At 36.2% G+C, this 14,677-nt stretch overlaps 1 protein-coding gene across 1 annotated transcript in view; it reads right to left on the reverse strand.

Annotated features, from left to right (window-relative positions):
• Lrp1b (LDL receptor related protein 1B) overlaps positions 1 to 14,677 on the reverse strand; it is a 1,800,012-nt gene that overhangs the window by 273,533 nt on the left and 1,511,802 nt on the right. The window contains exon 44 of the mRNA XM_026778709.1: positions 448 to 640. Within this exon, the coding sequence (XP_026634510.1) occupies positions 448 to 640 (193 nt within the window). The remainder of the gene's footprint in view (positions 1 to 447; positions 641 to 14,677) is intronic.

Below are 14,677 nucleotides of genomic sequence, written 5' to 3' on the forward strand. Positions count from 1 at the left end.
TCACAAAATTTATGTTACTATAAATGAGAAAAATTTGGAAGGTAATGATGTGGAATTCTCATTGTATGCTGTGAATACCATTGGTGAATAAAGAAATTTACTTGGCCTGTTGATAGGGCAGAACTTAGGTAGGCAGAGAAAACTAAACTGAATGCTAGGAGAAAGGAGGCAGGGTCAAGAGAAGCCATGGAGCCACTGCCAGAGACAGACATGCTCAAAGTTTTCTGGTAGGCTACAACCTCATAGTGATGAACAGATTAATAGAGATGGGTTAAATTAAGATGTAAGAGTTAGCAAATAAGAAGCTAGAGCTAATGGGTCAAACAGTGTTTTAAATAATATGTTTTCTATGTGATTATTTCGGGGGTCTGGGCGGCTGGAAAATAAGCAGATTCTCTTACAACAAGGTTATATAATTAGTAAATATTATTTCCTATTACAACTTACAGCTATTGGTGTCATTAGCAACAGCTATGATTCCCATTGGTTGATGTGGAATATCAGAACGAAGAATTTTTGTTTCTCCTCCTGTGTACTTGTTGGAACGCAAAATAGCTCTTCGTCCCCAGTCAGACCAGAAGATATAATTATCATAAACTGCCAGACTAAGAAAAGTCCCTGGTCCAGTCTTGACAATAACCTGAAATAAATTAAATTATAGTTTATGCAAACATATAAATATTAAGACAATTATAACCCTTTTTGCTCCAGAACATGAGAGATGAAAATTCTTTAGTTATCAACAGTAGGGATCATCATATCAGCAATTCATTTTATGTATCATCATGGCATGAGGGTAAGGCACATTGCTTTGGAGAAGGTCCAAGACCTTCATACTATATCTAAGCTGAGCAAGATATCCAACCAAAGAAAATAAGTTCCCAAAAAGCCAGTACATGCAGTAGGGATAAATCATGGTGTCAGTACCAGTGGACCCTCAGTGTGCCCCAGCCATGCAACTGTGAACCACATTAATGGGGGCTAGTTTGGTTTTATGCTTGTTCCCTCCCAGGCTTTGGAGTTGGCGAGTTCCGATTAGCTCAGATAAAAACTGTTTAAATTGGTGTATCCATCACGATCTTGACCTCCTTGTTCACAATCTCATTCTTCCTGGCCCCTCCAAGCTACTAGCTCCACAGAATGTTTTAAAATAAAACAGAAGCAAAGCATGATAACAAAGATCATATCTACTGAACTATGGTATAAACAGTATAATAATAAATGAAAGATGATAGAAATGTATTTCTTCCAGAATGAAAAACAGTGAGTCTACTCAAATTGAAAAATCTTTATGTGTAAAGTATACAAGATAATGTATTTTTAGAAGTTTAAAATAATAAGTGAATTTAATAAGAATTAAAAAATTAGAATTGTGTTTCCTTACATTCCTAACAACTAGCTTGAAATTAATATTTTAAGATACTTTTACAATGATATCAACTAGTATGAGATATATATCAGTCTGAAAGAATACATATAAAATACTGAAAACCATCAAATTCTTAACAAAAGTTAACAGAAGATAATGAGTGATATATCTTATTCAGACTCTGCCAGATCCAATCCAGTGAAATGTCATTCTTTCCAGGAAATCACAAGCCAAGAAAAATGAAATATTTTAGATATTTTATACATATACATAAGCTGCCTTTAAAATGTATGCAAAAATGCAAAGGACTGGGAAAAGAATAGACAAAACACACAAACAAGCATAAAAACAAACAAACAAAACATTCTTTTTGGAGAACTAACATTGTGGTACCTCAACATATTACAAACTAATAGTTAGTAAGCCGGTATATTAGTGGGAGCTGACCAGAGAAGTCATCAGTAGAAGATAAAGATAGTAAAGACCACATGTATCCATATTATGAACAACTAATCCTTGACAAAAGCACAAATCTTAGTTAAAGAATTAAAATATTGCTTTAATTAAAAGTTGCTCTCAGCTGCTACAACTTAGTAAGATTTTCTTTGCATGAAGGAAAATAGCCATGGCTGATTAAAAAAAAAAAGTATGCTACATTATTGGCATAAAGATGCAACAAAATAAAAATCAAAAAGGTGTCAAAACTAAAAACAAAACTTTCAGAATAAAATTGAACAAAAACCAGATTTAATATTAATATATTAATTACAAATATTAAATAAATGACAGAATAAAATTCACATCAAGGAAAATGAAAGTGGAGCCAGGTCTGGGACCATACGAATGAATAAATACAGTTAAGGCAAGGGGAGAAATATTGAGAATGTGCAGAAGTTAACAAGGAAGATCTAGGATTAATCTCATTTAGGTCAAGTGTCTAGGTAAAGAAATAATGAGTTGAAACTTCTAAAGCCCACTATGTCCTTAAGTAGCCTGGGGGACTTTTTAGCAAAAATGTAGCAATGTAACTATGTGAGTGGGACTTGGTCTGTGAAAGGTGTCCTTTAAAAATGGTGTAATAGTCTTTATATATTTTTACTATAGAGGATATTATTGACACCTTTCTGAGGAGCCTGATTTTTCAAGTCTTTTTTTTTCCCTCAAAATATAAAAGATCTCTTATTAAAGCAGTAATCTGGAGGGGGAAAGGAGTCTATATATTTCATCAATCTCACAATGTTTGAAAATCTAAAAGAATGGTGTATTAAAATTAATATATGTTAAATATTGTAATTTATTTTTCAGTAAATTTAAAATGCAACTAAAAAAGAATTAAGATATTTTAATAAATAGCATATAAATAATGAGATGTGTAAAGATGTGCATAATATATCTGAAAACAAATCCTAAGACTATACACATTTGCTAAAAACAGGAAATTACTCTTTATGACCCTGAATCTCACAATGGCTATATTTTTAGTATAACACTCAAATACATCATTCACTAAATTTTAATGAAGTCAATACATTTTAAAATATTGCTCTTTGAATGAAAATAGACAAAACAAGAAAATAATCAACCTAACTTAAAAGAAAATATTTTTATTTCACCATTGTAACAACAATTTTATGAATACAAGCATAACAAAATACTTGTGAAAAGAATTCTGATAAGTCAATAATACAATGAGCAATTGCAATTAAGGAAGAAATGTTGTGAGGGAGTCGCTTATTCCTGCCACTTAGCCCTGAAATAATCACACAGAAACTGTGTTAATTAAATCACTGCTTGGCCCATGAATTCTAACTTCTTTTGGTTAACTTTTACATATTAATTTAACCCATTTCTACTCATTTGTGTATGGCCACATGGCTATGACTTACTGGCTAATGCTCCAGTATCTGTCTCCCCCAGCATTCAGTTTAGTTTTCTCCAGTTTCATAAGTTCTGCCCTATCAACAGTCCAAGACAGTTTTCTTTATTAATTGACCTATCTTACTCACAGCATACAGAAGGGAATCCCATATCACTTCCCTTTTTTGTGTTTAAATAAAAAGGAGGGTTTTAGCTTTAACATAGCAAAATTATATATAACAAAACAGGTATAAAACAAAAATTACAGTTACAATGTTTATATCTATTTTATCTATTATCATGTCGAAGGAAAACTATAATTATAACTATAAATTCTTCAACTCCATCAAAGATTTCAGAAGGATATAATATTACCTAAGTAAAGAGGAAGTACACTGTAAGCAACTTCTGAAACTCTAGAATTGACAGATACTTCTTGCTACCTGGACACTCACCCAAATTTCTTCTGTACCATTGGGGCATCCATCTTCGTCCTATAGGCCCATAGTATCTGGCAGACTTTTTATGAAGCAGGAAATTTCAAAGACAGTTTCATGTATACTGGCAGTTTGTCAGTCCCTTTCTTCAGTGTCCTGCAGAATGTCTAGTAGACTCTTTCATAAAGCAGGAACCCTGAAGGCCCATCTAACCTTTAGGCTAGTTTAGCAGTATTTTCTCTATGGGTCCTACATATGCTGTTCACCAAGCAGTCCAGGCAAGAACAGTTTCTTGACCAAATGGCTAACAAATTCTATAGGGAGTCTCTTCACTGCCAATCTTCCTCTTAAAGCTATTGATGTTGACAAGAACAGATATGTCTCATTGTCATGAAAAGTCTAAAGTTCTTAAACATTTTACATGGTATATTCTGTAGTTTTCAAAAGGTTTGAAAAATGCCTATCCATCTGAAATACATCTGCACATCAAAAAATCTAACTAACATGACTATGAGTTGACCATTATAGATGACTTTCTATTAACCTATATATTTTTATTTATTTATTTATTTATTTTATTAAGAAAGAAAAAAAAATTCCGCCTCCTCCCAGCCTCCCACTCCTCCCACTCTCCCCCCCCTATATTTTTAATTATACATTACATTTTAAAATGAGCCATACAATCACAATACCTTAATTAACAGCAGAACTATATATACACAGTATAGGAAAATTAACCTTAAATTTGTATCAATAAACCAAGATCCATACCAGTGCAAATTTCTATAGCATATCTCCCATTATATTTAAAGAAACATTTATAAACAGTCTTTGGGAATATGGGTATAGTTTTGTCCATACTGCTTCCTGCTGATTCGGGACACTAATAATCAGGTCTTTCATGGTGTATCCTGTGTGTTAGGTTCATCTCAGTCAGCAGTTGGCTGAAGTAATTTTTGGGGGGTGTTCATAGAGACTTTCAGGGGGTCTTCATGGATCAAACCATATTAGTCTGGAAGCAATCCACAGGTTCTCATTTTCTATGGAATCAAAAGAAGAACCTCTTTTCCAAAGTAACATAAAAGACCCCCCCCCCCCGCCCAGCTTGTTAAACACCCTAGCACCGGTAACACCATTTTGCAAGGCTTGTACTGAATATTCAGGGTTTTAACAAAGGGCAGTTTAGAAGCTGCCAAAACGAGATAGAGACACCTGTGGCTGGGCCGGGGGAGGAACGGTAAATACCAAGAGAGAAACTCCCTGTCTGCCCTAGACAAGAGCCAAGGCAGCCCATATCTGAATTCTCGGGAACCAGGGACCTTGTCCCGACTTGAACTCAGCCATATTCAAACTGACCAACGAAAACCCTGTAACTATGCATCTCGCTTCTGTAACCGCGCTTCTGCTCCCTTTACCCTATAAAAACCCACTACCCCAGCCTGACAGCGCGCCAGTCCTCTGAGAGACTTGGACGCCCCAGGTACCTGTGTATCTGAATAAACCTCTTGCTGTTTGCATCCGCTGGCCTCGCTGTTCCTTGGGAAGGGTCTCCCCAGACTGAAAGACACTCTCCGAGAGGGTCTTTCAAACATATCATTAGACCCAAATTCTGAAGTAAAGATATCTTTATAATATACATGCTGTTTTAGTTTAGTAGCTCATACAATAAAATGTGTCTGTGTCCTTAGCTCCTTCACAGTCAAAAAATTAAAAGAAAACATAGTAATATACATATTCCAGACTCTCTGTGTATTCTCCATATTTACATGGCTTATCCTTTCTTTACTTCTTTTAATCTATAACTGTCTGTACTCTGTCTCTTTAAAGACTTTGTTATATTATTTTATAACTTGCTATATTCTTTTGCTTCTCTCTCCGAAGCTAAAGTACATTTTTTAAATACACTGTGTCTTGTTCAGACGTTTTTTATGTCTAAATCTGTCCTATTGTGTATCTGCAATTCTTATTGTCCAGGAGTGCTTCATAAAATACTAAGTACTCCTTAAAAACTTAAGCAGCTCCATTGCTAGGGAAAATATGGCACTGCCTCATTGCCCAGCCCAGGCCAGCTTGGCGGAACTGCTTGCCACCTCCAAGAGCCATGCACAATGCCCCATCTCTAGGCACACAGCCAGTCCATTTTGCCACCAAGCAAGACGTAGCACATTGCTCACAAAACCCATTCAAATGATCAGTCTCCTGAAAGAGTCAAAGTTCAAACTGGTAGCAAGGCCCAGAAAGCCAGCATTTCAAAGTGGCATGTTTTTTGTTTTTTTTGTTTTTGTTTTGTTTTGTTTTGTTTTGTTTTTTCTGCTACTACTGAATCAGGAAAACTTTTCTTAAAGGAGCTGCGGCATGTTGCCATCATATAGCAAGAAGCTGTATTAAACTGTGTATTTTTGTTTTTTTAGAATTGCTTTTCAAATTCTCTTAGGTTTTAAGTGGATTTTAGTTGGCCATGTAGATGACAACTTGTTGTAAGGAAGGACGCTTTTTCATTTCTTGGCTGCCCAAACTCCCGAAATACTCACACAAAAATCATATTAGTTAAACCACTGCTTGGCTCATTAGCTCTAGCTCCTTTAACCCATCTCCATTACTCTGGGCATCACCACAAGGTCATGGCCTGCCAGCAAATTTTCAACATATCTGTCTTGAGTAGCAGCTCCATAGCTTCTCCTGACTCTGCCTCCTTTCTTTGAGAACTAACATTTGCTACTGGTGGGATTGCAAACTGGCAATTGCAAACTCTAGAAATCCGTGTGGAGAATTCCCCCAAATCTAAAGTAAATACCCTATAGCCCAGCGATACTACTACTTAGTATAAGAAGTGGACAGTCTATTCCACATATACTTGCTCAGCTGTGTGTTCATCACCATTCCGCTCACATTAGGTAGGAAGCAGAAACCTGATTTTTCTTTAGGTGACAAATGGGCAATGAAAATATGGTATATATACACAATGCAATGTTGCTCATGTATAAGAAAAATGAAATCATAAAATTTGCAGATAAATAAATGAACTGGAAAATATTATACTGAGTGAAGTACCACAAACAAAAACATGTCCTCTCTTGATAGTAGATTCTAGCTCTAAATCTTTAGGAATAAGTGTATAATTCAGTCCAGACCTGCAGAAAGTAGGAAAGTAAAAAGTTATTGGGTGAGAGTATCTGGAGGTGGAAGGAGCCCTAAAGAAGGCACTAAGAGATCAGAGCTGCTATAAAGTAGGAAATGTAAAAAATAAAAGCGGGAAAGCTTTAACTGGGCATGATGGAGAGAGGGCAATATAGAGGAAGTAGACGCAAGAGGGATAAATACACAATGTGTATCTGAAAAGGCCCTAATAGTCATAGAATCTTATGGTTGTTAAAATTATATGTAATATTACATACATACACACACACACACACACACACACACACACACACACACACACACCCTAACTGAAGTTGTGCCATGTGGGCATTTGTCTACATCAAAAGCCATATTATATCTTAAAAATATTGAGAGCTCCCCTTCCAAACATCACAGAGTATTATTGTTTTCTTAGTCTACTTCCCAGAGCTTATAGGTGAGATCTATTACCAATGATAGCTCAAACTGTGAGCACAGGATTTAAAAGAATAGAACCAGAGTTGATCTTGAAGCCTTCTTCCTGTTGACTAGCTCCTTTACTACCAGGAGAAGATATTCAGGATGCCACTGGAAAAAGATATCAATAGTAGTCCTACTCAGTTTTGATAGTCTACAAACCACAACCCTGACAAGGATCACAAGATGTCCCCTAAGGTGCAATAGTGGTACTTATATCTGGGCACTATCCAACAGGCATTTAATTGTATTTAAGGCCTGCTCAATAAGAGGAAATTAATTCCTAGTATTATTAACTCAGGCAATTATCAGTTGTTGATGTGTGTATGGATCCCAAACATTTGTGAGTTATTGTTGGTGAATAGTTTCTTTGTTAGAGTTTCTGCTCTCATCATGAGCCAGGAATCCCTCCTGATTTTTTTTTTTTTTTTGCTGTTAATGCTGAGTCAGAAAGATTTCTCTTAAAGGAATCATGCTTCTCCTTGTCTCTAGCAAACTGAGACCACATGAGAAAATGCTGTTCGCAAGAAGCCATGCTTAACCCTGTTCTTTTGTGTCTAGAATTTCTTCTCAAGTTTTCTCAGGTTTTATGTTGGTATAAGTCACCCCACATTGGCACCATTTTGTAAACAGAGGCTGCATTTTATTTCCTGGGTGTCCAGACCTGAATAATCACACAGAAACTATATTAATTGCAAAACTGCTTGGTCTATTATGTCAGGATTCTAACTAACTAACTTTTACATTTTAAATTAAGCTATTTCTATTAAGCTGTGTATTGCCACAAGGCCATTGCTTACTGGTAAAAGCCCAGCATCTGTCTCCTTTGGCAGCTATATGGCATCTGCCTGGCTCTGCTCTCTCTATTTATCTCTGTTTAGATTTCCTGCCTGGTTTAATTCTGCCCTTCCATAGGCTGAAACAGTTTTATTCATCAACCAATAAAGCAACACATATACAGAAGGACATCCCACATCACTGGTTACTATGGCACAATACATTCCCAGAGCAGGAACGTTTCATGTAGGAAACGTTTACTTTTGCTTGTGACAGGGAAACCTTTGCTACAAGGAAGTGATGCTGCTTACCACACTGAACAATTGTGTTCTACTGGCTTTCTTCTTTCATTTACTCTGGGAACTCAGCCAACGGGATGTTGTGACTCACATTTGGAGTGAGTCTCCCTCATCAGTGAAACCTCTTTGGAAATACCCTCATAGATGCACCACCTGCTTGAAGTGTTCCTACGAAATTGTCAACCAAGGTTAACCATCACAGGTGCATAGTACATAGTTTAACATTTTAATAATGGTGGTTATAAGCAATATTTTGATCACTTTTAGTGGTGTGGATTTGGTAAATCATTACCAAAGGTGACCTAAAACCGCTTAAGACCCAGCGTTCCCAAGATCTAAATTAATTGTTGACTAGAGATTTGGCTTTAGGAATTGGAACTAGAAACAATGTCTTCATAATTAATCTATGTTTGAAACATTAAATTAAAGAACACCGTAGTTTCCTGGATATCACTAGTATTATATTTTATATAAACAATGTAAATATCCAATCAACATGTGAAAGGAATAAGAATAAAATTTTTCAGTTAGATGCAAATCAAAACAAATGTCCTTTCCCATGATAACATCTTTTATTATATTTAACACTGACTTTGCTGGCTGGCTACTTTTCAGTGTCTCTTGAGACATAAAGGGGAAAAGCAATATGACACAGAGTGTAATAACACATGCAGTGTACAATAGATTCCACTAATAATATACCAAACTCCAGCTATCTCATTTCTGATTAAAGATCATTCATGCATTCCCTTCTCCATATTAAATATGTCTACCAAAACTACCCTAGCTCTGTATCTTGCAAGCCTCATCAGCATCTTCGAGGACAACGAAGGAGCTTTGTCTTCATGAACTTTTATGTTATGTAGCGTTTAACTTACAGCAGTTTGCATGCACTTTCACTTTGAACCTGTAAATAGATTCATTTTTCAAAATAAGCCATGCTTTTTTAGCAAGTCTGTTTCTGCACGGACACTTAACTCCACATATGTTGTCACCAAAAAATAATTAAATTGATCTTAAGAGTGTGCTTTATAGCCCTGAAATTCTTGTTTCAGAAATTCATGTGTCTAGCCTCATGCCTTTTGTCTCTTGGCATTTATATCTACACTGGTATCTTTTAAGTTGAAGCACCAAAAGCAATCAATCAATAAAGAAAATTCAGATTAACATGGTAGACAATATAGTCTCTGCATCAGATATTGGACATTAAAGCAAACAATATAAAAGTCAGGCAAATGGAAGGCATCTAAATGCTGCAGCTGATTTCCTCTCAGACAATATCATAAATGATCATTATGGGAAATGACGGGTTGGCCAGGAACATGGCTGTACACCAAAGAATCTTATGCAGTTCAAAGCAATAACTGCAGCTGTTTGGGCCTTGAAAAGAACAGTGATGTGGTAAATCAGCAACTTAAAACTGAGAAATATTTAATATAATAAATAAATTATTTTACTTTTAGGAAACAGCTGTATTACTTAGTAGCAGTTAGTATTCAAAACTTGAAGCTATAAACATTTGACCATACTGAAAAGAGCAATGTTCAAAACAATCCAAAACCTTCCCTATTGTGTTTTTTGTACTCATAACAAAGGAAGCACAGACACCTATACATCAACCTGCTGAAGTCCCTTAACCCAATGTCTTCCATTTGTTTCATTAGAAATTCTTCAAGCAGTCAGTTCAGCCTTCCAGATCAGTTGCCTTCAAACAGTAAACAAGAATGCAATTTTCCGTCTCTCAGAATTACTTAGTATACCTCAAGGTTTTATGATGACTGTGCCAGTTAAGCTTGAAGTGAGAAAGATATAGCATGTTCTAATTAAGATAACTGGAAATTATATTGGTTAGTGTCAATTGTCTACATGATAAGATCTGAAATTTTGTTTGGAAAAAGCCTCCTGGCACACATGTAAGAAGTTTTTTAAATTCTTAGGTTTTGCACATACCTGTGGAGCATGGTCACTAGATTAGATGGGGGAGAAACTAGTTGCCACCCATATCTGCCTCTTACTTCATACCTTATCGAATGTCAGCTAAACTCTTTGGAAAATATTCATTGTAGACCACTAGTTTCCAATAACTCAAAAGTTAAGAATCTTACCAAAGAGCATCTGAAATCTACAGAAGAAAATTCCTCATTTTGTGGAACCCATCCATGTTCTGACCACACCAGTAAACTCTGCAAGTACATTGACTTCTGAGTGTCTTTTATTTACTGTCTAATAAAATCTTACATAGCAAGTTTCACTCTTAAGCATGCCAGAAAAACATACAAAAACCTCTGTCTCAAGTCTGAGATCATTAATATTTGACTCCAGAAAAAAATCTTGTCCCTTATTTGGAAAAAAAAATGTTGCACTTTATTTCAACATTAGTAGATAGTAAATGTGAAAACAAAGGATATTTTTTGAGTGAGTTTCCTGTGTTGTGAATTTATTCCTCAACCATCACGTATAAGACTCCATTCAAGGATTAATTCACTTGAGAATCAGGGTCCAAATATCCTGTGTTTTTGTCCATTATTTCTCTCTTTGCCCAAAGAAGGGTTCCCATAATGCTGGGACTAGACAAGAGAACACAGACTACAAGGGCTGGTTGCCACCCTGCTTACCAGGCTTGAAAGCTTACAACCTAGAGTTTTATCTTTTCTGGAACTCTTACTCTTATGATATATTTAAGTGTTCAATAGTTATTGTTATAATTTGTGTATAGATGAGTTATTAAGACTGCTGCAGAATAGATTTAGTTATTGTTTTTAACATGTATATTTAATTGGACTTGCAATTTGTATGTGCACAGAAACAAAATGTTTTCTTTGTAAAAAGATGTCAGCTACATTAGTGCTTCCTAAGGAATTACAGACATCACCCTCTCAAGCTCATACTCATGCCTTTGATGAATATTTCAATACTGTTACTCCTTAGACCATTGCCTAAATCTTGTTTTTTTAATGTTTTAAAAGAAGTGTGAAGTCAGATAAGTGTATTAAATTAAATAAGATAAATATATTAAATAGATAAGTATATTAAATTAAAACCTCCGATTTCCATATCATATAGGAATTCCAATTTAGTATTTTTAGAGAAGTGCACAGACTTTTCAATAAAACTCAAGTATTATTTAAGACTCTCTATTGCAACAAGATGGTTCTGTAGAATCATTGACACAATATCTCTAGGACTCTGGGCAAGAGCACAATAACCAAAAGGAGCTTCAGTAAGCATGCAGTTAAAATGTTGTGTCAGATGGCTGAGACCTTGAACCAGACCCATTACTCATTGCAATGAACATTTGTGGGTGCAACTGATTGAACAAAGGTGTATACTGTATGACTCACTGCAGCTCTCGGAGCCACTAGGACTATTGAAAAGGTGTCTGGTACAGGAGAAAGACAGAGGAGTGAGGGTTTTTGCATGTTTGTTTTGTTTTTAATTATTTTTTTAGGGAGATGCTGAAGTGTGAGGGGCAAAGAGGAGAAGTGATTGGGATTGTGGTGCATGATATCAAACTGGCAAAAGAATTAGTAAAGAATTATGTCATAGAAAAACATGCTGAAAAGAGAAGGTCATATTATGTTCTTTTTATAGTAGATGTGATTAAATACATTATGAGTCATAAAAATGACTTTGTGATATATTAAAGAGACAGAATACCTTAGAATTACTTGCATAGTGTAATAATGCATAAGTTGTTGCTATAATGAAATACCTGAGTATAGACTAACCTCATAAAGGAAAACGCTTTATTTAGCACATAGTTTTATAGACTAGAGGATAGGTATAAATTGGCCGGGCCATATCTAATGGAACAGCAGAGGTCATAAGCCTGCACAGCTGCTTAATAACGATCCAACAAAGCTGGGCTGCATGATGGCTGCCGTGACACTGCTGGTTTTCATCTCTACCTGTTGCATATTTGGGTGACATTTAATATTTGAACAATTTGGGGATATCAGATTAATGGAAATTTTCTCATGAATAATTTATGACTTCTTCCAGGAGTACTGCTTCCAAACTTCCCCAGAATAGTCTTGAACATACTACCCCTCCCACTTTTAGGAACAGATCCCGCATCTACTTGACAGTGTTCCTTATGCCTTGGAGGTTATGTGAAGGCGTAAGTCACAAGCAATGCCACACCAGTTTGGAATTATGATTAATAGGATGTTATTTATTTAAAGGGGAAAAACTTACAGATCACAGCCCTCTGCACAACCAGGAAGGGAGTCTAGTCACCCACGGAGCAGGAAGTGAGAGAGAGAGGAGAGGGAAGTGGCTGCTTTTTTAAAGGGAGAGAGACCATGCCCCAATGGGCTGGTATCTCAGCAGCTATAGGCTGGAGGAGCGGGAGGACCTCCCGCAACAGTTATGGGACACATAAAGAAGCCAGAGGTATTTTTAAGAGGCTATGAGACATTTTTGAAACATCTGTTTCTATACTTATGCAAGAGCAAGATATTCAAAAACAAAGTAAACTCTAAAAGGACAACAAGATTTGATGGGCTAGAGACCTGACCACAGATGAGACTGCAAGTCTCCTCCCACTAACACTCAAGCAATTGCTTGGCAAATGACAGCAACAAAGTTAGATTAGCTGAAGTTACCTCTGCCCTATACAGAGACTAAGTTTTTTTGTCAAAGAATGATGTAGAAAGATGATTAAAAATATGAGATTCAATACATCCCTTTCTTAGAAGAGTTAGCATATGCAGAGCCAATTTGGACCATACTATCAACAGGAAGTGAGGATGTTAACACTTGTTATACCATAGTATGTAGCTTCTGGAATAATGTGGTTTGGGTTATTATGTGGCAGAACATTACACATATCCTGAGCCTGGTTCTTTTACTTCTCCTTGGTCTAATTTCTTCAACTACAAAATGGAGCCATTTTGAAGATTTGTTTATATATACAATGAATTCTGTTTATTCTTACCTGACATAGGCTTCCTTTATCCCGTGCCTCTGTTTCCTGCTCTCCTTCCTTACAGCTTTTCTTTCTACACTGATGTCTTTTCAGTGTGGCCAAAGGTTTGGAACTATCCACTGGAGCCTGGAAGGCTCACCATTGGGTACACAACTGAAGACAATGCCTGACCTTCCCTCATAATGCATCAGTAGTCAGTAGTTTGTCAGGGCACAGTGGGCTCTGTTAGCTTCTGTCTAATTCAAGATTGACTATTGAAAGTTCTAGTCCTCCAGGCACAATGCAGATAATTGCCACTGCTGTGTGACTGTGTTAGCAATGGTTATAGCATGGCTTGCAGCAATTCTGTCTTCATTATATTTTCTAGCTCTTTCTTCTTACTTCTGTCCTCTTCTGAGTTGAAGCCTGACTGTCAGCAGAAATGATATAAATATCCTGTTTTGGACAAGCTCTCAACCATCACTTGTTCTCAGTACCTTGAGCTGCCCTTGCTTTCTATATCCTTCATTACTGTTGGAGGAAGCTACTTGTTGGTTCCTGGCTGTTCAATCCAGAAATGATCACACAGAAACCATATTATTTAAATCACTGCTTAGGCAATTAGCTCTAGCTTCTTATTGGCTAACTCTTACATCTTGATTTAACCCATCTCCATTAATCTGTGAATCACCACAAGGCCGTGGAATACCAGCAAAGTTTCGGCACATCTCTCTCCAGTGACAGCTCCATGCCTTCTTCCCACTCTGGCTGCCTCCTTTCTCCCAGCATTCAGTTTACTTTTCTCTGCCTACCTAAGTTCTTCCCTATCAACAGGCCAAGGCAGTTTCTTTATTCACCAATGGCATTCACAACATACAGAGGGAAATTCCACATCACAATACAGCAAATAGAGCTTCTCAGATGAATGATGAGGAGAACACGTTGCTGACTGACCTTAGTATTTATGTGAAAATAAAAGGTTATTTTAAAAATATTTCTATTTTATTAAAATAATATGTGTGTGGTATTTTCTCTGCATGTATGTTAAATGCACCATGTGTGTGTAGTGGCCATAAGGTCAACAGAGAGCATCTTTTAACCTGGAACTGAAATTGAAAACAATGGTGAGGAGCCATTTAGGTGGTGACAATGAAACGCAGGTCCTCTATATGATCAGCAAACACTCTTAATCACCGAGTCATAACTTCAGCTCCGGGGATACGTTTTTGCTCAAGAAATTCTATGAAAAAAACTTGTTTCATCATTCCAGTATTTTAAAGGATAGTCAAATGTGTTTTAACTTTAATGTGAATGTTTTTCTTGTTGAAAATACTGGAATTATTCAAAACAAAACATTTAGATGAAGTCTAAGGTTACTCCAAACATCTGTGTATGCATCCAGCGAAAGCAAATTATAAATAATAATATACATGCA

The sequence above is a fragment of the Microtus ochrogaster genome, chromosome 4, assembly GCF_000317375.1.
Source record: "Microtus ochrogaster isolate Prairie Vole_2 chromosome 4, MicOch1.0, whole genome shotgun sequence".
In the NCBI taxonomy this organism is placed as follows: Eukaryota; Metazoa; Chordata; class Mammalia; order Rodentia; family Cricetidae; genus Microtus; species Microtus ochrogaster.